A 22,448-nucleotide genomic window follows, 5' to 3' on the forward strand; every position below is an offset into this window, starting at 1 on the left:
AAACATATTTTTGAATTTAATTCGAGTAACAATTAATTAATAAGTTTCAAAAAACCGGGAGGTTAATAGTAACGGATGGCCGAATAATAACGTTTTCATATACTTTTACCATATTTTATTTTCGTTATATTTTTTGTACGAGTTTGTAACGCCCGGAAAAAAAGGAACGAAGGTAGAGGGCGAAACCGTTTTCAGAGTAGGTACGAGGGGACCAATGAGATAGATAGAGTTCCAATTCAAATCGGCTTACCGCGATACACATTGTTTTTATCAAGCAAGTTTATCAAAACATGACAGCGCCACCTGTGAGCCTCTAGCGGAACTAATTACAACTTTTACTCGCTTATTTTCAATCAGAAACATCGTTATGATTTTTATTTCATCTATTTATTAGATTACAAGTTGGGAAAACCAAAATATTACCTCTCCGTGTCGAGAAGATTATATAACCTTAAGTATCCAATGAAAACGTCGACCTTTTTGCCCTCATCCTTTCCCGCGCTTTGCGCTTCCGCATTTCATCCTTACTCTCAACATTATCTTCCTCCATTTTACATACAAAAATCAAATACTCACAAAAAGAAGTGGCAAAAACCTGCTGGCTCTTTACAACCACCTAATTTGACTTAATATCCAATTTCCAACAACAATAATATACCGGTAGTTTAATTGACAACCTACTAGCATCGAAATTCTCATTAAGAATGGCTCCCGCAGATAAAAAAGGGCAATTTTCAACTAGGTGGGCGTTATCTCATTAGATTTGAAAAATATCATTTCTCTTTTTTACCAATGCCTAACCGTTTGGATTTTTTTAAAGCAATCTTAGCACCAAAAATATTTTTTGATACAAAATAAATGTTTTATATTCTTATTAAGAATAGAACAAGAGGATAAAAAAGGTCTGTCCTCTCGTAATTTTTTAAGCTTTTATCATGATTACTCTATACAACAGTAACAAGGAGTATAAACCCATTAGTGGAAGCAGTATTTTTTTCCGAAACAATCTCGCTTATGTTTATCCTCTCTAGACTTCGCTAAAAACGTATTACTCCTACGTAAAATATTAATAAACAGGCAAGGGTTCATACCATTAAAGGAGCGCAATATTATCCATATTTTCATTTCATATACAGAGAAAAGAAATTATTATGTTTCTGAGAGGAGCTTCCCATTTTTGTTGTTGTTTTGAAAAATATATCGCAATGCACGGGCCTTGATATTTATAGGAGGCAATGAATGAAATATATCACAATGCACGTGCCTTGATAGATATAGGAGGCAATGAATGAAATATATCACAATGCACGGGCCTTGATAGATATAGGAGGCAATGAAGGAAATATATCGCATGCACGGGCCTTGGTAGATATAGGAGGCAATGATAATCTCTCTTTGCACGAGAGGTTTATCTTTAATATTTAAATAAATATAACTATTTTTAATTATTTTAATCTTCAATAATTAACATTAATAATAGTTAAATCGTTTAAAATAAAGTTATACCTATTATCTTCTCAAACTTTGCTAATATTGACGTTTAAAGTGAAGGGTACCCCTCTTCCCGCTTTCTTCAAATTTTGGGGTATATATACGATTCGTTTCCATTATAATAGTAAGGAAAAAGCGCAATTGCGAAAACCTTCGGTGGTCGATCCCACATTAGGGAGGCTAGACGTTTCTCGTAACCCTAGCTGATCGCCGCGTATATCCTAAAACCAAACGATGATAATGGAGTAGAAGCCAATGATACAGATTGGTGTCTATGTGGAATAGACGGAAGACCAGTGGATGGTGGTGTTAGAAGCCAGTGTAAGTGCAGACGGGTGTCAATGTGGAATTGACAAAGAACAGAAGATGGTGGTGATTAGAAGCCAGTAAGAACAGACTAGTGTCCGTGTGGGATGGACAAAGACCAGAAGATGGTGGTGTGAGAACTCAAGTAGAGGAGCCATTTCCGTGACTGTGAAAGCAGTTCGGAAATGGCGAACACGTTTGCTCCGATACGCAAACTGCGAACGCGGTCACGTGGGTGTAACAACGGACAGACAGACACACAGACAGACACGGCCGTTACAGAACCTCTCCTGGACTACGTCACACGGAGAGGTAAAAAAGGACTAGAGTTTTTACCTCTCCGAGTGACGTATGTCACGGAGAGGTATTACACCGGCCGTGTCTGTCTGTCTGTCAGACCCCACGTGACCGCGTTCGCAGTTTGCGTATTAGAGCAAACAAATACCCGATTTCCGGAACGCGTTCGCGGTTCACGGAAATTTGGCCATTCATCTACCAATAACAGTCTTTACTAACTGGCTTCTAAGGACCACAATCTGCTAGTCTTTGTCCATCCCACATGGACACTAGTCTGTACTTGCGAGCTTCCAAGCACAACCATCTTCTGTTCTTCGTCAATTTCACCTTGACACCAGCTTCTATGCACCACCATCTTCAGGTCTTTGTCCATTCCACATGGACGCCAGTCAGTCCATTCTGGCTTCTTTACCTTCGTCATCGTTTGGTTTCAAGATATACGCGGCGATCGGCTAGGGTTACGAGAAACGTCTAGCCTCCCAATGGCAGGGCTTCTACCATCGGTTCACGCGAAAGCGTTTTTATCTATTATTGGTTTCAAGATATACGCGGCGATCGGCTAGGGTTACGAGAAACGTCTAGCCTCCCAATGGCAGGGCTTCCACCATCGGTCCACGCGAATGCGTTTTTATCTATTATTATAATGGGAACGAATCGTATATATACCCTAAAATTTGAAGAAAGCGGGCAGGAGGGGCACCCTTCACTTTAAACGTCAATATTAGCAAAGTTTCGAAAGATAATAGGAACAACTTTATTTTAAACGATTTAACTATTTTTAAAGTTATTTACTGGCGATTAAAATAATTAATATCATTTATATTTAATTAATTATTTAAGATAAACTTATTTCTACGTACTGACACAAGTGAGAGTTAATATAGAACGAGTAATGAAGATTGCATCTGAATCGAAACACTACACGCATATCAAAGTTAATATAAAGCGAGTAGGATGAAAAGATCTCTTACAAAACGATAGCATTTTCTTTTTGCAGAATATTAAATGGAAATACTTATATATTTTTCGGCATTACGATTCATTTAGTAGTTGTGTAGGTATAAAGCTCTGTTTCATCTCAATATTCCAAGAACATCTTTTGATATTAACATTTAAAATTTGGTGTTTACTTTTTAATTCATCTTTACTACATTTATATATAGTGTAAACGTAACTTTTAGCTTCCTTAAATAATAAGGATGTTAATACTTCATTTCTCCATACGTGTTGAAACGACTGGATTTATGAGATAAGAATTGACCTTGTTTCATGTCCTCTTATAGGAGGTCTTAACGGTTCAGAGTGAGCCGAAAGTTAAATACACATTTAAGTGATAAATATTAGGTCCTCATTAGAATTATTGAGGATACGCAGGAAATTATTAAACGCTTTAGACTTTACAAATGATCATGGCAATATCTCGCCGATTAGAACTATGTATTTCCGGTTTGTCTCATTGGCTGGCGGATCTGTGTTTGGAAAGTAAATTCGTCTCGGCTCGGAGAGGTTTATTTTGGTTTCCCAACTTGTTATTATTTAACTTGCTTATTTTTACCTCTCCGAGTGACGTATGTCACGGAGAGGTTCTAATTTCGACGTGTCTGTGTGTGTGTGTGTGTCTGTCTGTTGTTATTGACTTACACCCCAGGGGACCGCGTTCGCAGTTTCCGAATCGAAGCAAATGTGTTCGCTATTTCCGGACCGCAATCACAGTTCCCGGAAAATTCAAAACTTGAGGCTATCCACAATTCAACTAGTCACTATTATTTCATCTGACTAGTCAATTGTCCATTCCACATGAACACCAATCTGTATTCATTGGCTTCTAACACCACCATCTTCTGGGCGTTGTTTTTGTCTATCCCACATAGACACCAGTCTGTACTTACTGACTTTTAACACCACCATCTTCTGGTCATTATTCCCACATGGACACCAGTCTGTACTTACTGGCTTCTAACACCACTATCTTCTGGTCTTTGCATTGTCCAACCCACATGGACACCAGTCTGTACACCTGGCTTCTACACCACCATCTTCTGGTCTTTGTTTTTGTCCATCTCACATGGACACCAGTCTGCACACCTGGCTTCTACACCACCATCTTCTGGTCATTGTTTTTGTCCATCCCACATGGACACCAGTGCAGTCTGCACACCTGGCTTCTACACCACCACCTTCTGGTCATTGTTTTTGTCCATCCCACATGGACACCAGTAGTCTGCACACCTGGCTTCTACTCCATCATCATCCTTAAGGTTAAGACATACGCGGCGATCGGCCAGGGTTACGAGAAACGTCCGGCCTCCCAATGGCGGGGCTTCCACCAAAGGTTCACGCAATTGCGCTGTTCTTATCCATAGCTGCGATTCGAAATCCTTATATACTACCTATTTGACTAAGGTGAAGCAACCGGCGTATGCTTCATTTTAAACGCCAATATTAGTCAAGTCTCTCAAGAATGTTTAATTGTTCTTTATCAAGACGATGTAACGCTCAATAAGGCGAACAACTAACGAAGAAAATATTTAATATTAATTATATTTATTTTAATATTTAAGATAATCTTGTTTCTCAACTCAAAATTAATACGGAAAGAGTTAAAAAGCAGTCTATTTTTTCTGTCTGTGTGTGTCTGTCCGTTGTCACACTAGTGCGCCGAGTTAGCAGTTCGCTTTGTTTTGATGTGTTAAGAAATCCTACAGAACCTTAATATTCACTTTTTCCATAATATAAAGTGAATATGTGGAAATCTTTTTCGTAATTACGATGCATTTAATACTTTTGTAGCTTTAAAGCTCTATTTCATTTTGATATTCCAAGGATGTTTTTTAATATTGTTATTTGAAATGGATATTTATATATTACTTAAGCTATACTACATCTGTTTATAGCATAATCCTTTCTATAGTCATTTCAAGAAGAACGCAACGATGCTGGTCAATTGATTTGTTATTTGTCAATAGGCCTAGTGAACCTAAAAGTGAACGCTTGGGTTTGGTTTTCGTTTCTGTAATGCAGAGACATTAACGGTTCAGAGTGAGCCGAAAGTTAATACACTTTTAAATAATTAGGCTTAGATTATATAATCATGGTGGATACCTGGGCCGCGTTCAGCAGAGCTCAGCGCTGTTAGCAGTGTCCTACAGGACGGGATTTTGTTTTAGAATTAGACGTCACGGTGCTCAGCGCTGAGCCAGCGCGGTCTTCAAAGAAAATAGTCGGGTTTTTGGAAAACGTGACGTAAAACGCGTAGTTCTCAGCTTGGCGAAAAAACATGGAGGAATTAATACAAATAGGTCTTGCTGATTCTGATGGGACTATAGCTATTTAATTGGCGTGAAACCAGTTGATCACGCGAGAATTTTAAGATACATGTTACTTTCTAATTTTAATTATAAAAGTTGTTGTTATCTATATCTTTGAATATGTTATCATACAATTTTTGTTAAGCCTTGGTACCTTGCACGCTTTATTGCGCTAGCGTCATTTTTAAAACACCGATGACCGGAGAAAAGCTATGACGACAGATCTCACCGGTAAACGTTTCGTAATCGAATTATAGCTTCGTGTTTTCATGCTTTTTATGGTACGCATTTACTTTCAGTGTGTGTAGCCACAAATAAGCTTTGGTGTTATGTAACGTTAACAGTCATGTTGACAAACTAAGAAAATCGTTGAGGTGAAACGAGAGGATAGTGTTTACATGGCAACCCTGTTGTGAATATGGCTTTGAACATAGAGGGTATACAGTTGAGGAGTAGAAAATTGGGCCTTTACAAAAACGTAAAGGTAATATCCCTCCAAAGTTTTAGCTCTTCATTTCCCGTTTTTCCCCCATCGGATGAATTTAATGTGTACAAGTATATCCTTATTGGATGTAAAATGTCGTCTGATTTACAGTATATTTGCTATGCTTTGTATACTGCTTTAATATTTCATAAATTTTAACTTCAGTATTTGTTCTTAAAAAAAGAAACATTTCCATATCTGGGTAAGTAAGTTTGTAAGTAGTCCTCCTCGGAGAGGTAATATTTTGGTTTTCCCAACTTGTATTTAACACGTTTAAAAAACTATTTTGACAGCAGACGGTAATAAAAAAGTTCTTCAAGTGATTAATAGGTGGCGCCACCCGTATTTGATAAAGATTCATGCTCGACAAAAAGTGTTTCGCGAATCGTCAATCTCGAGATCCCACGTTGTGACTCTAGGTTTATATATATTCTATCTCACTGGAGGGGACTAGCCCCCCAAAAACCAGTTTTTCCGCTTTTGCATCCCCATCAAAGCACGCTGTCGGGATATTTCGCGCGTTCGCGTATCTGCTCTCGTAATGTACGGCCGTACGATACTTTTCTCATTCAATGTTAGCGCCTTATCAATAAATAATAATTTTCTATCAACCCTCAACCGTAATTTCTTCCTGACTGAAACGTCAAAAGATCAGACGACCAAAGAAAGCTAATACGTATGTCACGGAGGGGTTCTAATTTCGGCGTGTCTGTATGTCTGTCTGTTGTTACACCCTAGTGGACCGCATTCGCAGTTGGCAAATCGGAGCAAATGTGTTCTCAATTTCCGGACCACATTTACAGTTCCCGGAAACTTGGAAAATTGTATTCCACTTACAATGGGTATTACTCCAATGTCTGTCTATCACCACCATCCTCTGGTCTTTTGTCCAACTCACACGGACAACAGTCTGTACACACTGGCTTCTAATCACCACCATCCTCTGCTCTTTGTCCATCCCACGTGGACGCCAGTCTGTACACAATGGCTTCCACACCACCATCTTCTGGGCTTTGTCCATCCCACATTAGAGACGAGTCGGGCCCCCGATTTGATCTGGCTTTTTCGACCCGACCCGACCCGAACTCGTTTCGGGTCGGGTAGGGCAAAATTAATTTAAAATTTTTTCCGGGTCGGCTCGGATAGGGTTTAAAATCGGGCCGGATCGGGTCGGGTTCACTTTCTATTGGGCCGGGCCCGGGTCGGGTTTCTATTAACTTCAAAATAATAGGGCAGGGTCGGGTCGGGCTTTTTATAGACCCGTGGTCCAACCCGACAATTTAAAGTTGGAAGAAATACAACTCAAGTCTCACAAGTTTCGGGCGAGACAGTGGGAGGAGGAGGGCGCAACGCGCTAGTTGCTAAGCGCAATATACGAGAATACTCAGGGCCGGAAATAAGCACAGGACACTGGACATTGTCCAATAAAATTTTAAAATGTCCTATAATTTTTCTAAAAACTAAGGGGGTCACTGGACGGTTGACCAGTAAATATTTCTCAAGTTTTGATAGCTTGGCTATGAAGATGCGACACAATTTTTGCACACTCCAGTGGACAATGTCCTATAAATTTTCCAATCAAAGAGGGGGTCAGTGAACACATGTCCTATAAGAAATATTCCTTATTTCCGGCCCTGAGAATACTCCGTTCCATAAAAGGGGTAGGAAAACAGTAACAGTTGACAAAGACTAAGTATATTTTTCTTTAGTGGACAAGCATGGTCTTACTATTTTGTGCTTTTTTTAAAAAATGTACAGCTTGGCAACCCTGTTATTGTACGGCGTTTCGGTTATCGGTTTCGCGGCTAGGGTCCGGCTACTTTTATGATTCTTTCTCTCGTCTCGGTTGATTCGGCAAGCTTCGTTTATTTCCGGCCCTGGTGAAAAGGCCTCGTATGCATAAATAGTTTGCAGCAAACTGCATTTAGTGGCCGCCCCAAAGCCGCAGATCACGTTTTGGAGCAGACGCCGCATTCACCACTACTTCCTTTTTCCCACGTGACCTAAGCTCTCCGGACTCAATTTGGCCATGGAAGAAAGTATGGAAGGCCGACTCAGCCCTTTTTTTGAAAGGTGACCGGTAGCCCTGCATACTACAGCGCCCCTAGCTGTCATACTGAAAACAAACATGGCGGCGTCCTTATTTAATGTATTTTCTTTTGGTGAAAAGGTTGGGTTTATTAACGGGATGGCGGGGAATTTGAAATTTTAAAAATTCCGCCTTTTTTGACAGCCTGGAAACTGTCGCTTTCAGTATGGCGGACAGAGGACAAACCCGTCGCTATTTTTAAACCACATTTCACAGCTCAAAGGGGAGTCGGCCTTCCATACTTTCTTCCATGATTTGGCTATACGGGATTTACGAGAGGTATTTCTGTGGGCGCTGCCATAACCTGTCGGCGGCCTTTAGTTAGTGGCTGACATTCCCTGTCGTCGAACGCGCTCCGTAGCCTTGGCAGAACAATTCTCCGAAAAGGGGGCGGTAACCTCGTAAGTCCCGTATAGCTCCAGCGCGTCACATCCGCCGGACGGTGTCGCACATATTTGGTGGCCGCCTTTTTGGCCAAATTGGCTATCCATAATACGTAGTATCAGAAGGGGATAATAGAAGAAGGATGACACTCTGTATCCTCCCTATGCTTTAGTAATGTAACGTCATTCTTCCCAGGCTCCCCCTTTTAGTTTGCTTTCCCGCTTATCAAACTACAAATGGGCATCGCACCGTAAGGTGAATTCAATAGTTGTTTGCCACTAAATCCCCAGCAATCATCCTACAAACCTCGTCTGGACGTGGGACAAAATGCACAAGCGCGTCTTGCCAAATATTTAAGCGCTAATAGAGTAATGATGAGGGAACTATTTATCGCGTATGTGATTCGGTTTAGTAACCTTGCTCTAAATGTTCCGATGTTGGGAAGAGTGGCGTTACACTCACCCAGCTTTGTGGTACACTTCTCTCGAAGAGAAGTATTATATACTTCTGGTAGTATTTATATAAATCCATAATTAAATATACCTTATCAATTACAAATGACTCACTCTAATCAAAAATAATCGAAATCAAAATACAGGTTTTAACGGGGAAAAATCATGAAAACGGTCAATATCCTTCAAATTATGCACATAGATTCTAATTGAACTCCTCTTTCGAACGATCCCGATCACCTTAATTGCAACTAAGGCATACCAATTGAATTTAACTGACCCCCCTCCGATTTAATTTTTAAACTGGTCCACGCAATTTTTAAACTGGTCATTTGCCCTGTACCACCGCCTTATTTCCCACGCTCCCGTTCGCCCTATTCGAACTGGGGGGAGACGGTGGGACGGCATAAACCTTAGGTGCCGCCTGGAAATAGTAACAATGGGATCGTAGTACGTGACACCCTCCCAAGTTTTACCGCTGTTCTGGTAGCCATATTAGGTGGTCTCAGCTTCATTCCTGCCTTAATCTTTGTGAAATCGTGAAATCACGCAATCTTTGGCAAAATCGCGAAATCTTTCTCGTAATCATTGGCAAAATCACGAAATCTTTCTCGTAATCATTGGCAAAATCACGAAATCTTTCTCGTAATCATTGGCAAAATCACGAAATCTCGTACGTTTTTGGGAATGTCGGACCCTGGGATGGGGCGCTCCACTTCTAAGACTTCTGAGAAATGCTCTTTGCTTAATAACCAACTTTTTTGGCTTCTCTTAGGGCGTTGTATCTCTAGATATCTAGTGATATGTCTAACACAAGACTTCTCACGGCGCTGTTTCTAGATATCTTTTTGATATGTCTAATACCAGAAGTGAGATGAGACTAGAAGTGAAGGGCTCTAGTATTGGTAATAGATCCTGGCATTAGTGAACAAATTTGAGGATTTTACGCCGCTTCAATCGCGCCAACGCTAGAGAGAAAAAATTGGTAGAGTTCCAAAAAAATTTCCTACCCCCTTCCCCTCAACCTAAAGCGGCGAAACACGGACGCGGGTGCTTGAATCTAGTTCGGCGGTGTACATCCGCGAGCGTCTCACGTTTTGGAGGGGAAATTCTGAAACCGCCACTAGAGGGCCAACCGTTGGTGTGTTATCAAGAATATTCACTTTCGCCGAGTGAAGAATTTGGTTAGCTCAGTACTTCTAGTCTCATCTCACTTCTGCTAATACAAGGTCTCTTAAGGGGCTCTAATATATTCAAAAGACTCCCGACGAGCCAAAAACATAATATTGAAGAAGTTTCAACATATATAGATCTTTCATTCTTAATACAAGCAAGGGTTATATGATTCATTTCAGCTCATATGAAAGAAATAGCGGAGTATGATGTTGCCCCATGAATTGACTATTTTTTTCAGAATGTTCCAAGGTAAGGTAACTTACTTCAATTGAAATTACCTTCTGAAAATTGATTTAATTTAAACACGATTAATGAATTTTAATATTATTTAGAATGTTTAATTCTTGAAGAACATTTTCTTTCTACAAATGAGAAACTCAAACAATTAAAATTATCTTACAATGAAATCAGCATATTAAGTAAAATATTTACATTATTTCAAAAAGCAGTATTAACGTATAATGAATTATGGACATTTCACTATTACTATTTGATAAGTTTCATTTTCAATTATTTTGAATATTTACAACGATCACATTTGAAGGGTTTTCCTCCACCGTGCAATCAAATTTCAATGGTATTTCACCGCTGTGAATGCGGACATGTCCGATAAAAAAACTCGTATATTAACTAACAAATTCACAACAGTCACGTACGTCTGAAGGGTTTTTCTCTATTATGAAGGGTATTATGTGTGATCAAAACGAACTTTCATGCGCTAGTAAAGTCACAATGAGCACATTTAAAGGGCTTTCCCCCACTTTGAACGCGTTGATGCCTGATGAAAGTACTCTTGCCAGTGCACCTAAAGTCTTACTGATGGCATTTGAAGGGTTTTCCACCATTGTGTATGCGTTGATGTTTGGTCAAATTAGTCTTCTGTACGCTGGAATAGTCACACTTATCACATTTGAAGGGTTTTTCACCATTGTGAATGCGTTGATGTATGATTAAACTATTCTTGTGAGTGCTGGAATATTCACACTGGCTACATTTGAAGCGTTTTTCGTCACTGTGAACGCGTTGATGTCTGATAAAACTACTCTTGACAGCGCAACCAAAATCACACTGGTCACATTGGAAAGGTTTTTCTACACTGTGAACACGTTGATGTGTGATCAATCCGGACTTCCGCGCGCTAGCGTAGTCACACTGATCACATTGGAAAGGTTTTTCTCCACTGTGAACGCGTTGATGTGAGATCAATACAGACTTCCATGCGCTAGCGTAGTCACACTGATCACATTGGAAAGGTTTTTCAGCACTGTGAACGCGTTGATGTCTGATAAAATTACCCTTGACAGCGCATCTAAAATCACACTGTTCACAATGGAAAGGTTTTTCTCTACTGTGAACGCTTTGATGTGTGATCAATATAGACTTCCACGCGCATGCGTAGTCACACTGATCACATTGGAAAGGTTTTTCTCCACTGTGAAGTTGTTGATGTGTGATCAATACGGACTTCCACTTGGTAGCGAAGTCACACTGATCACATTGGAAAGGTTTTTCTCCACTGTGAACGCGTTGATGTCTGATAAAACTACTCTTGTCAGCGCACATAAAATCACACTGATCACATTGGAAAGGTTTTTCACCACTGTGAATGCGTTCATGTCTGGTCAAATTACATTTCTGTGTGCTCAAAAATTCACACTGATCACATTTGAAGATTTTTCCTCTAGTAAGAATTTTTTTGTTATGGTCTAGACCTCTTTTTTGTTCAGTATTATGTTTTTCCGTGGATTTATCTACAAAAAGCAAAAACTATATTTCATTAAGGAAATAATCACGTAACATCCGGAAAATATAGATACGACACGAGGAAATCGCGATGATACTATAGGATGTGGTCTTAACTTGTATCATACCCTTTTTTGATGCATCCGCCCATTATTATCGTTACACAGTGGAGACGGGGAGCGCGCGAAAGATTCCCAGAGTCGCGTCTACTATTTCCTAGTTATATTCAATCGTGGTTTACAAATTAACATTAAATATATTGTATTTAGAATTCTGTAAGGGCGCTTGATTTAATAAGGAATGCCAATTAGGCGTGTGAAGACACAACATTAAAGAAAAGAAGCAGTTTCTTCTCTCTAAACCAATGCGAGGCTTGTTGTTGGTGTTATATCTTATCAATCACCTATTGTAATAACTAATAGTTCCATGCAAAATGTACAAAATAGAAATAATACACAAGGGTTGCATTCTATCACTCACTGAATATAAACTTGGACCAAGTAACGCCACTATATTAATCCTTGTAAATTCTAGAAACCCCCGAAAGAAATAGTCTGGGGTGTAGCCTCTGTGTTTGCGTCAAACCAAGCCACAGAGCAGAACGAGTGTAAAATCTTCCCGTCTCATTAAACTATATTTTTACAAGAATAATTTCGCTTAAACTATTTCTCCTTAGCACTGATGGAAAATGTCTTGTATGTAGTTTATTATTGTTCCTTAAAACTGATAAAGGCTTAAGAGAACCAAATTTTTTGACATAGGGGTGAATTTTTGTGCTAAACCTTACCGAAAATAGAAGGTTAAAGTTATAAATAAAAAATAAGTTAATGCGTGGTTCAAATGACGATATACGTGGGTAACAACAGGTTAAAAGTCAACCAAATTGATCCACTAACAATTAGTCTGAAACAGGTTATAGTTGGGTCTAAAAGTACGTCAAGGTTGGAACATGGGTTAGATTATCAGATTATCTAAGTTATATCCCAGCATGCTCTGTCGATCCTCAAAAGACTGTTGAGAAATTCGAAATATTTTCTATTTTGGGTCGATGCCTTGATCTTTTTGATTAGCATCAGCAGTAGTTTCGAAATAAAATCAGATTCGCTACTTTCGCCAACATGGGTCGAGTAGATTTCATTCTTGTATGTTAAGCCATAAAATTGTTCGAAGCAGTTCATTGCATCGCCGTATAATCTACATTCATTAAGGGTTCCAAAAACTCGCTTGCCCAACTTCATACCATCACCACTGACTAATAAGGCTTTTAAAATTTGCCCTAAAACTTTTCGGGGCTTCGGTTCTAGCTCATAAGCGTTTGGTTCAATGAACTTTGCACCCAGCGAGTGACTTGTGGGAGACTTTCAGTATTTCATTAAAAATGAAAATCTACACACCAGGCTGCTTGCGGTTCCTGGCCTCAGTAGAGAGTCCTTCCGAACTATACAAATAAATTGTGATAAATAGTCCGTGGAAACAATAAAATGAATACACCTTTTTTTCTCTCGCAATACCTTTCCTTTTGAGATTGAGGTTGTTGCTGTTCCGCAACTGGAAGGGATAATGCTTGGCTATCTGGCTCTGAATCATAATCAACTGGTTCAACTTTCACTGATACATCGTTAGCCTTTTGAATTGCTCCATTTTTCTCCTAATTTTTTAGACAATTAACAATGATTAAAGAATATTGCTAATATCTAACCTCATAGGTTACCTTGAGATCTTTGACTTTGTTTTTCAATTCTTCTCTGACCTTAATGAGCAGGTCAATTTTCTCTCGTTGCTCATTAATAGTTAATTCATTTCCCATTCGCTCTTTCCTCACGTTTGAAATTAAAACGTCAAACTGAAAAATAAGATTCCATTACTACAGCTGATTTACATGGGACCTTCAGGCAGAATGCCTTTTAAAGAGACGAGCAAGAAAGATGAGAAACCAATGACGTCAAAGAACATTAATGGTCCTCATTTTTAATGAATCTTTAAACAAGGGACCTTTATCCTCTAAACCTTCAGCCAATCAGAGGGGAATTTATCATTGGCCATTTAAAAAAGTTCATTGTTCATGAGTCATTGAGAGGCTGCAGGAAATGTTATTTTTAATCATGTATCTCATAAACCCTTCATAAGGAACGGAAAAACTGGGTGCTTTCACTCAAGCAAGGCGAAATGGCCCCTAGGTTCGTTTTTTTGCCATTAGCTGCGCTACCAGCACAGATTTCCTCATAATGCGGGAACTATTTTATCAATTATTACCTTGTTCCTCAGTTTCTTCATTTTGTCATCTTTGCTTAAGTAACAATCTTCCTTATCCATTTCCTAAATCCATTTTGCAATTTTAAACTTCATAGTAGAACGAGGAATAGTTCAAAAATATCGCAAATACCTCTCCGAGAACAACTCTTTGAGAATTGACCAAATTCATATAGGATTTGTGTAAAGACAGTTTGTGAAGACACATTTCTTTCCTAAAATTAAACTTTGAATGAAGACGTGTTTCGAAACATGGAACATTTTTCGAAGAACAAGCAAATTAAGGAATGGAGAAAAATGTTAATATTTTAAACTACTAAGAGTTTACAGTGTTGCCAGGACCTTTGTGAGACAAAGTTGCTCAAGGCTGAAGTGCTTGATTAGTGGGAGAGTGTAGTTACAAAATCCGATTCAATATTAAAACTGATCATATCTCGATCTGGATAGTGTCCGACACGGAAATTGAAAAGTTTTCGTGATTTGTGTTCAATTTAGCTGTTTTGGGCGTTTGATTAGTCTTAAAAACGAGGACTACTGCGCCGCTATTGGTTTAGAGGGATTGGTTGAATTCTCACAGGCTGAGAGACGTAAGGGTAAGGTGGGGCATAGTGCGCTCTATCACGAGCTTATCAGGTTCGAATTAGCAGAAGCTACTAAACCAATGGCGGCGTAGTAGCCCTAATTTTTATGATTAATTAAATGCTAATTATTTTGTAATAAGAGATTTTTTTTTAATTTTTTTCTTTTGTATTAAAGTAAAATGTTGTTTTCCGACCTTTTCCTTCAAAAATGAATCAAGAAAAGGTTTAGGTTTTACTGTAGATACATTATTTTACACAAATTCAAAATTTAATAGTTAAATACCAATTATGTGAAAATGTATCAAATTGGTTCATTTTATACTTGCCAAATATTTCTAAATCTTGAGTTGATTGAAAAAAATGTCACTATTTGGGGCGCCTAATTCTAACTGCAAATTAAAGGGGCTGTTCGAACAGTGGGACAAACGACGATCTTCCTCATAGAGCTTAACATAGCGGGTGGGTAAAAAAGGAAAGGGGGTCGGACAGCCCCTTTAAGGGGCCTGCCTTTATACGCATGAAATGTCTTGCAGTTCTCGTGAAATCAGAATCGAAGAGTAAATTACAAATGGCGAAAAAATTTAAATGAATTCCGAAATAACACAATTTTTTTGTAATAAGAGATTACTATTTTTTTTTCATAAGTTTCCGTTTTATATTTAGAAAAAGGCCCTCGAAAAGGCCGTTCTTATAAGGTATAATGGGACATATTTCAGAATAGCTCCTGGTGGTCGTTCACTTTTCTTTCTATGTTTATTATATGTAAAATTGCATGAAAAAAATTATGGTGCAAAAATTTTCCAGCGCAAATGATTATTTAAAAAGTTACAACCGTTTAAGTCTTTGGCTTACGCAAAGGCTTAGAGGTCACGAACTAAGATCTCTGCAGACGAAAATAACCAATTAATTAGCTGCCACCTTTACCAAAATTATATTCTCCTATTAATTAGCTGCCACCTTTTCCAAAATATTCTCCTATTAATTAGCTGCCACCTTTTCCAAAATATTTATATATTAGGCTTGGTTAGGTTATTTTAGGTTTGGTTTTGGTATTTTCGTCTGCAGAGATCTTAATTCGTGACTCCTATACGTGTATGGTCCTTTTTCCACTTATAATTGCTTTTTTAGGCTTTTAGCCAATGACATGGATCCCTAAGCCTTTGCGCACGCCAAAGAATTAAACGCTTGTAACTTTTTCAATAATCATTTGCGCCGAAAAAGTTTTGGGCCATAATTTTTTTCATCCAATATTACACATAATAAACATAAAAACAAAAGTGATCTGCTACCAGAAGCTATTCTGTAAAATTGCCGGTTTAATGTTATGTTACCCGGCCTTTTACTTTAAATATGAGAGGCTAATAAAACTTCACTAGCCCATCTGGAACAGGTAGAGGATTTTGAGCCATAGCCATGTAGTTTCGTAAAATTATGTGGTCCTGAGTTAATGTTTGAACATCGCTAGCCTGAGGAGACAAAATGCTCTGGCAAGTTATTCCACGCAATGATTACCCCATCAAAAAATAAATATTTCGCCGCGTCATTTCAAGAATGGGGAAGGTGTATCTTATGGATGGCTGTTCCATGTGTTATAATTGTTGACGCTGTATTTAAAAAATATGTTTGGTCTGGACTGCGTAGTGTAGTATTTTCAATCAAAACAACAAGTCTGGGTAAAGGGGAGAGTCCTTCTTTGGGACATTCTTGGTAGGTTGGGTTAGGTAGGTAAAGTAAAATCCTACCACATTCTTCAAGTTCAAGAAATATTTTCATTACTTACCAGCTTAAAGGTTTCATCATCACAACACAATCTTTCAAAGCATCCATCCTACTACTAAACCAAATTAAACTAATGATTCAAGTCCTGTAACGTCTGAGGAATCTTTTCCTTGTTATTTGTTCTTCTTGGCGAACGAGTTTCTTATTTCTTTTACTTAAAGTTTCTCTAGTAATTTTAGTTTACCACTTGACGGTCCATAAGAAGAATGCCTAGCAGACGTAAAAGTTTGCAAAACCTCGAACTTGGAGGCGGTATTATTTTAGTACTGGAGTGGTATTAAGATAAGAAAAGAATGCGTGTGGCCAGGGTTGGAAATAAGACAGGTTTACAAGTCCAAAACCAATTTATTAATTGCTCGGACCAGTTTATTTATTCCAAAACCTGGGGTGAGTGGTCCCAGGGACCACTTTATTAATTATCGTTTTTGGAAAAAATAGACGGTGGGACCAGATTAATAATTCGGGGTTCCTTATTAGAATTTTTCAAGCTCAACGCATTTCTACCAATTTTACTCTTATGTAGTTAGTACTCCTTGGTTACAACTTCCCTACAAATGTTTTGTAGTCTATTGACTATTGATCTTGACTAGTGACTATTCTAGAATGAGTCTCTTGTAGTCGACAGCCTAGACGATAGTCAGTACTAGTTGTCAGTGGTTGCATTAGGCAGTACTGTATGGTCACATTACAGGATTTTGATCTGGCTTACTGATAGCGAGAGAAGATATTGTCACCGAATTCATGTAAAATGCAATAAGGAATAAGGATAGTTCTGAAAAGGATGAAGAACTTCAAATATCATTAGACATGTTGATTGATATTTAGTGGCAACTAGTTGAAAAATTGTGATAAGAAATAAAAGTTAACTGTTTTTAATTTTGATACGCTACTTTATCCTACAGTAAAAAATTCAAAATCAATTAGAATTTTCAGCTTCTTTACTTTTGTGTCTTTACGTGTTTTTTATTCTCACCATTTTAGAAATTTAATTTATAGTGGGACCGGTAGAATAATAATTAATGCGAGGGTCACTGGTCCCAAGGACCAGTTTAATAATTCCAACATGAGGGGTCACTGGTCCCGAGGACCACTAACAAAATTCAGCTTATTTCCAACCCTGCGTGTGGCACGTCTGCGGGGTGGGAAATAAGGATTTTTTAAACTGGACATTAGGCCAGCGATCCCCCTGACCTTGACGTGCCGTGGTCACAATCTTCTCCCTTCACAGGCGAGCGAAAAATTTTATACTGCCAAAGGCGATAATGTGGCACAACAGCTACAGGAAGGTCGGACTAATAGCCCTATCGTAGATATACATCATACGATGTAGCGACATGTATAGAGATAGTTGCATTATCAGTGTCAGCGTTTCGATTAAAATTTAAAACGCAAAAACTTTCAAAGATTACCATCTTTTATTTATGTCTCCATTAAAGAGTGCAAAACAAAATTATTGAAAAAATGTAACAAGTACAATAGCAATTTTAAGGGACTTATTTAAAATTGCGTAAATTTAGAAAAACATTTCTTGAACATGAAATTAGTTGAAAATTTTGTTTGGCCAATAAAAACTACAAACACATGTTCGTTTATTTGGAGTAAAGCTTTGAAAAAAACCCAACAAAACGAGTAACTTTATACAATAATCACTAAATAAGAGAAAACTAAATGTGAACAAAAAAATTAGTATGTAATTCTGTATTACTTTTGAAAAATTGTGTAGCTTTTGAAGGAAAATTCTTGAATACGAAAGTAATACTAAGATAACAATGTTTGGGTTAATTTGAAAAAATGCTTTGAAAAAAAAACCCCTGACAAAAGGAGTAACTTTTCCTTGTCACAGTGTAATCACTAAACAATAAACAATATTTATGTAAGGATACTAAGGATGTAACCTAAGATGTAACTACAACTGCGCACAATTCTAAATTACTTATTTAAAAATGCTCAGTTTTTTTGAAGAAAAAAATCTGTGTACAAAATTCAACAACTTGTTTTATTTAGAAAACAAATGCACTAATTTGAAGAGGAAAAAAACCAAGTAAATATGAGTGAAGTTACACGCATTTTAAGAACTTAATTTGCGCAATTAAGATCCAACTCAGGAAAAAGCTGAATTAAAATACCAGTAATGGTTTCCTTCATCGTATCTTGAAAGTAAAAATTCTTCAATATCTTAAGGAGGTTTTTGGCCAAGTTCTTACTGACAACAGTTCGAGCGAGGTAATATTTCAACAGATCCGTATCGTATTCAGCCAACGTTTCGATAATGGGAAGATGATCAGGAGATAACAAATTCTTGTCATAGCTCTTGGGCTCAATGCTATCAATTACCATTTTGAAGGACACAGCGTCTTTGTTTACAGCCAATTCAGAAGTGATGTCATCAAAGAACCTTGAATCGATAACTTTAATTAATTCTTCTCTTGGGAATCTGGTCCAACAATATCTGAACAAAATACTACAGTTGTAGCGTCTGACAAACTCGAACGCGCCATCAGCAAACTCTACCAAATCATTGCCGTTTGTAGCTTCAATGGCGCCTTCCAATTTGCCAATGTAATGGCCCAATGCCTTTAGAATATGCGTATTTCTTGGCCACGCGAAGTATGATATGTTCATCAATAACTCTTCAGGAGGTTCAAATTTGGATACTAATGCGCACATTTGCGTGTAATTTAATTGACTCAATAAATATCCCTGACCTGATACTTCTGAAAGTTGGAGAGGGTTGTTGCTTGCATAATTCGATGGTTTAAAAATAATATCCAAGGCCTCAATTTTTTCTTCTTCAGTTAAATTATTAAATAGAAATTTTACTGTTGATTTTCTAAATTCCAAACGATGAAAAACCATGACAAAAAATTGAACATCAATTGTCGTAAAAAAAGATGGGTCTAAAAAGGAATAATCCGGCGGGGCCAGCCCTCCTACTTTATAAATCCAGTATCTAACCATCAAATATTCATTATCATGGAAATATTTTAAATGCTGTTCTTCTCTGATTCTTGGCCACAATTGCCCAATTTTATCCTCCAAACAGTACGTGCACGCCATGTAAAAACTGAATGTCAAATCGAGGTCACTTTGATTCTCTAGTAGTAATCTGGTCATCTTGGATCGATTTAATGAGCCTTCAACAGTCCAGCTCAAATTGGAGAGTTGGTGTTAAAGGGTAATGTCAGTGATGTGGTTTTTGATTTCTAAAAGCCAATGATATATTTCATTTCCTACATCATTCAATATCATTAGGGTAATTTCTTTAAAAAGTGTTGGTATGTTGGAACGCTTCAATTCGTCAATTGCTCCGTCGTTCAGTGACTCGAGGTTTAACCGAAAACGCAGAGGATATCGCAAGGATTTTTTAATTGAACCAACCCATACTAACGAGGCGAATTTAGTCAGGGCTTGGCATTGTAGCGAAATCGCAGGCAGCTTGGCAAGCTCCATTTCGAATCGTTCAATACGGCTTTTAATAAATGGGCGTATTCCCTATGTGTACATACTTGATGTATCACATACTTGATGTATCGAATCTTCAAAATTTCCAATAGTGAGTAATAGTGTTAACTAAATGTTTTCGATATGAATCTTCAATCTAATCATCAGGAATTATCGCTTTTGTTGCAATGCGACTGACCTAAAACCATAAAAATTAAATAAGAACTAGAGGTTATTTCTTCCATGCAAAAGCAAGAAAAAAACATGCATTACTGCAGTCATCGCTAAATAAAAAATGCATTAATGCAGTTATTGCAAAATAAAACATTCCAAAAGGGATTTCAAAAATGAAATACAACTCCATGCATCTTACAAGAAGATAGATTGCTAAAACGCATCACGATGGTACCCATAGTTAATTGTAATTACCGACAATTATCTTCAATTTTTCTAACTTCAGAGCTTCAAACAACGGTTTAAAATATGTATGGATTTAACAGTCACAGTAAAACGTTAGAGTATGATGAAATACTAATTAAACGAGTACACCAACTGAAATATTTAAGTTAATGCCAAAAGGAAAAGCCACCCCACAAGTCTCCCAAAACAAGCTCTAATTTCCATCTAGAAAACAGATGAGAATTTGAGAAAGGACTCTGTTTCCGCCCAAACGCCAAGTTTTCCAGCACAAAATCATCTATAATGTCGTTTCGGCAGAAAAGTAAATTAAGGAAAAAAGTAATTATAAAAACCTTTGCAAGTAGCCAATTCCGAGCCCTCGATGGCAATCCCTAAATTACCGCCAACTTGGAATCTGCCGAAAATTGCCGAAAGTAAAATAGTACTTTTGCCCAGCGTGGGAAATAAGGCGGTGGCACAGGGCAAATGACCAGTTTAAAAATTGCCTGGACCAGTTTAAAAATTAAATCGGAGGGGGGTCAGTGGTCCACAGGACCACTAAGAAAATTCAAGGGTTTCCAGAGTTCAGACATTAGCTAATATATATTAATTATCCACTTCTTCAATTTAGCAGACGACGCGCCCTGGTCAGTGGTCATGGACCAGTTTATTTATTCCAGGCCAGAGGGGTCGCTGGCCCAATGTCCAGTTTAAAAAAAATCCTTATTTCCCACCCTGCTTTTGCCACTATGCGTCGTCTGCTAGAAAACACCCTTTGGCTAGATTGACTTGGCTTTAGACTTAGGCGGTAAAATAGCGTAGTAATTCGGCAAATCAAAAGACTAGGCGGTAAAATCCAAAAAACCACGATTAAAGCTAAATAACGACTTCATTTGAATATAATAACGCAAGACCATTTAAATACGTTTAAATATTACAAATCAAAGTAATTAAAACGTTTTCTCTCAACAAAAAAGCCTGCGAAATAGTGGCGGTACAGTAGTGTGTTTATTTTCGGCATTTTTCGAAACAAAACAAAATTAAAGCTAATTAACGACTTAAACAAGTTTAAATTAATCTTATAACGCTCTTTCAAAATTTTCGGACATTTAAACATCACTTAAGTGGAAAAACTATACTTAAAATCCACTAAACCCCTCCATTGTCTAACGCAATGCCATTTAAACACGTTTAAATAATACTAATCAACGTAAATTCGAACGTTTACTCTCATAAAATAACAGCGTGAAAACTTAGCGGTAAAATTGTCCCTTCATTTTTGGCATTTTCCAAAAGAAAGAAAGAAAAAACACTAATTAAAACTTCTATTGGTTCTATCGAACCATTTAACGCAAAAAAAATTAAATTTCGCAATTTCCAGAAAAACCGTATATATAGCCAACTAACTAATTAAGTAAATTGTTTTCAAATACCAAATCGTTTTGCCTGTTGTACCGAACCACGTAGCACATAAATTGACAACAATGACCATTAAAATAATTTTATAATTAACTTTAATCATTCTCGGCGTATTAATTTTCCAATTTAAACATCAATTCAGTAGAGAATTCGCTTAATACTGATTAAGTTTCATCATCGTCTAATGCAAATGACTTTACACACCTTTAATCATTAATTACCAAAGTTAATTATACTTGAATGACTTCGCTACGATTTATCTCATTCAAATAACCCGCTACAACAACATGTCTGTCCAAACCAGGCGGTAATTTAGTGTATGGACACTTTCGGCATTTTACAAAAATCACGTCAGTTGCCTACTCTAGAGCCCAGATGGCAACCCCATCCCCATCGCCGTGAAACAAATCGATAGAAAAATGGCTGTCCAAAACCAGGCGGTAAATTAGTGTATGGCCGCTTTCGGCATTTTACAAAAATCACGTCAGTTGCCTACTCTAGAGCCTAGATGGCAACCCCATCCCCATCGCCGTGAAACAAATCAATAGAAAAATGGCTGTGCAAAACCAGGCGGTAATTTAGTGTATGGCCGCTTTCGGCATTTTACAAAAATCACGTCAGTTGCCTACTCTAGAGCCTAGATGGCAACCCCATTGCCGTAAAACAATACAAAACAATGAAAAAATTGATGTCCAAATCAGGCGGTAAAATATGATATCAACACTTTCGGCAATTTCCAGAAAAACCCTATTTAAAGCTAACTAACTAATTAAGTAAATTGTTTTCAAATACCAAATCGTTTTGCTAGTTGTACCGAACGATGTAGCGCATAAATTCACAACAATCACA

The 22,448-nt window shown here is 37.8% G+C and overlaps 3 protein-coding genes across 16 annotated transcripts in view; 1 reads left to right on the plus strand and 2 right to left on the minus strand.

The window, feature by feature from the left end:
* LOC149679432 (uncharacterized) overlaps positions 1-22,448 on the plus strand; it is a 62,403-nt gene that overhangs the window by 19,633 nt on the left and 20,322 nt on the right. The window contains exons 1-3 of one of the 10 annotated variants that reach the window (XM_089835165.1): positions 19,246-19,382; positions 19,440-19,515; positions 19,593-20,519. The exons of 6 other annotated variants lie outside the window; for them this stretch is intronic. The gene's annotated coding sequence lies outside the window, so the exon portion shown is untranslated. 3 more of the 10 variants (XM_089835164.1, XM_089835163.1, XM_089835166.1) reach the window with 3 other exon arrangements.
* Positions 10,300-16,475, minus strand: LOC149679434 (uncharacterized). Of its 5 annotated transcripts, none has more exons than XM_089835176.1 (7): positions 16,342-16,475; positions 14,114-14,195; positions 13,984-14,046; positions 13,442-13,573; positions 13,242-13,378; positions 13,125-13,168; positions 10,300-11,738 (listed from the first exon to the last, which is right to left on the minus strand). In XM_089835176.1, exons 1-7 carry the CDS (start codon positions 16,386-16,388, stop codon positions 10,801-10,803), a joined length of 1,443 nt encoding a protein of 480 aa, XP_089691302.1. In that variant the 5' UTR covers positions 16,389-16,475; the 3' UTR covers positions 10,300-10,800. The 5 variants fall into 5 exon arrangements, with proteins under 5 accessions (XP_089691302.1, XP_089691303.1, XP_089691305.1 ...); XM_089835177.1 differs by lacking the exon at positions 16,342-16,475 and adding an exon at positions 14,323-14,450; XM_089835179.1 differs by lacking the exon at positions 16,342-16,475 and having other exon boundaries at positions 13,723-14,046; positions 14,114-14,193.
* On the minus strand, positions 17,737-19,454 carry LOC149679435 (uncharacterized). Its single transcript, XM_089835198.1, has 2 exons — positions 18,549-19,454; positions 17,737-18,490 (listed from the first exon to the last, which is right to left on the minus strand). The coding sequence occupies exons 1-2, from the start codon at positions 19,452-19,454 to the stop codon at positions 18,482-18,484; spliced, it is 915 nt and encodes a 304-aa protein (XP_089691324.1). The 3' UTR covers positions 17,737-18,481.

Source organism: Phalangium opilio, unplaced genomic scaffold (assembly GCF_054372755.1).
Source record: "Phalangium opilio isolate 3A_F unplaced genomic scaffold, DU_Popi_V2 ptg000041l_1, whole genome shotgun sequence".
Classification (NCBI taxonomy): domain Eukaryota; kingdom Metazoa; phylum Arthropoda; class Arachnida; order Opiliones; family Phalangiidae; genus Phalangium; species Phalangium opilio.

Bases quoted from the DNA above. Each gene is read 5' to 3' on its own strand.
- LOC149679434 (XM_089835176.1), bottom strand. From the start codon at position 16,388: ATGGATGCTTTGAAAGATTGTGTTGTGATGATGAAACCTTTAAGCTG. The intron at 14,196-16,341 runs GTAAGTAATGAA...GTTTAATTTTAG, and splicing joins ATGATGAAACCTTTAAGCTG to GAAAGAAATGTGTCTTCACA. The intron at 13,574-13,983 runs GTAATAATTGAT...CTTATTTTTCAG, and splicing joins TGAAGAAACTGAGGAACAAG to TTTGACGTTTTAATTTCAAA.
- LOC149679435 (XM_089835198.1), bottom strand. From the start codon at position 19,454: ATGACCAGATTACTACTAGAGAATCAAAGTGACCTCGATTTGACATTC.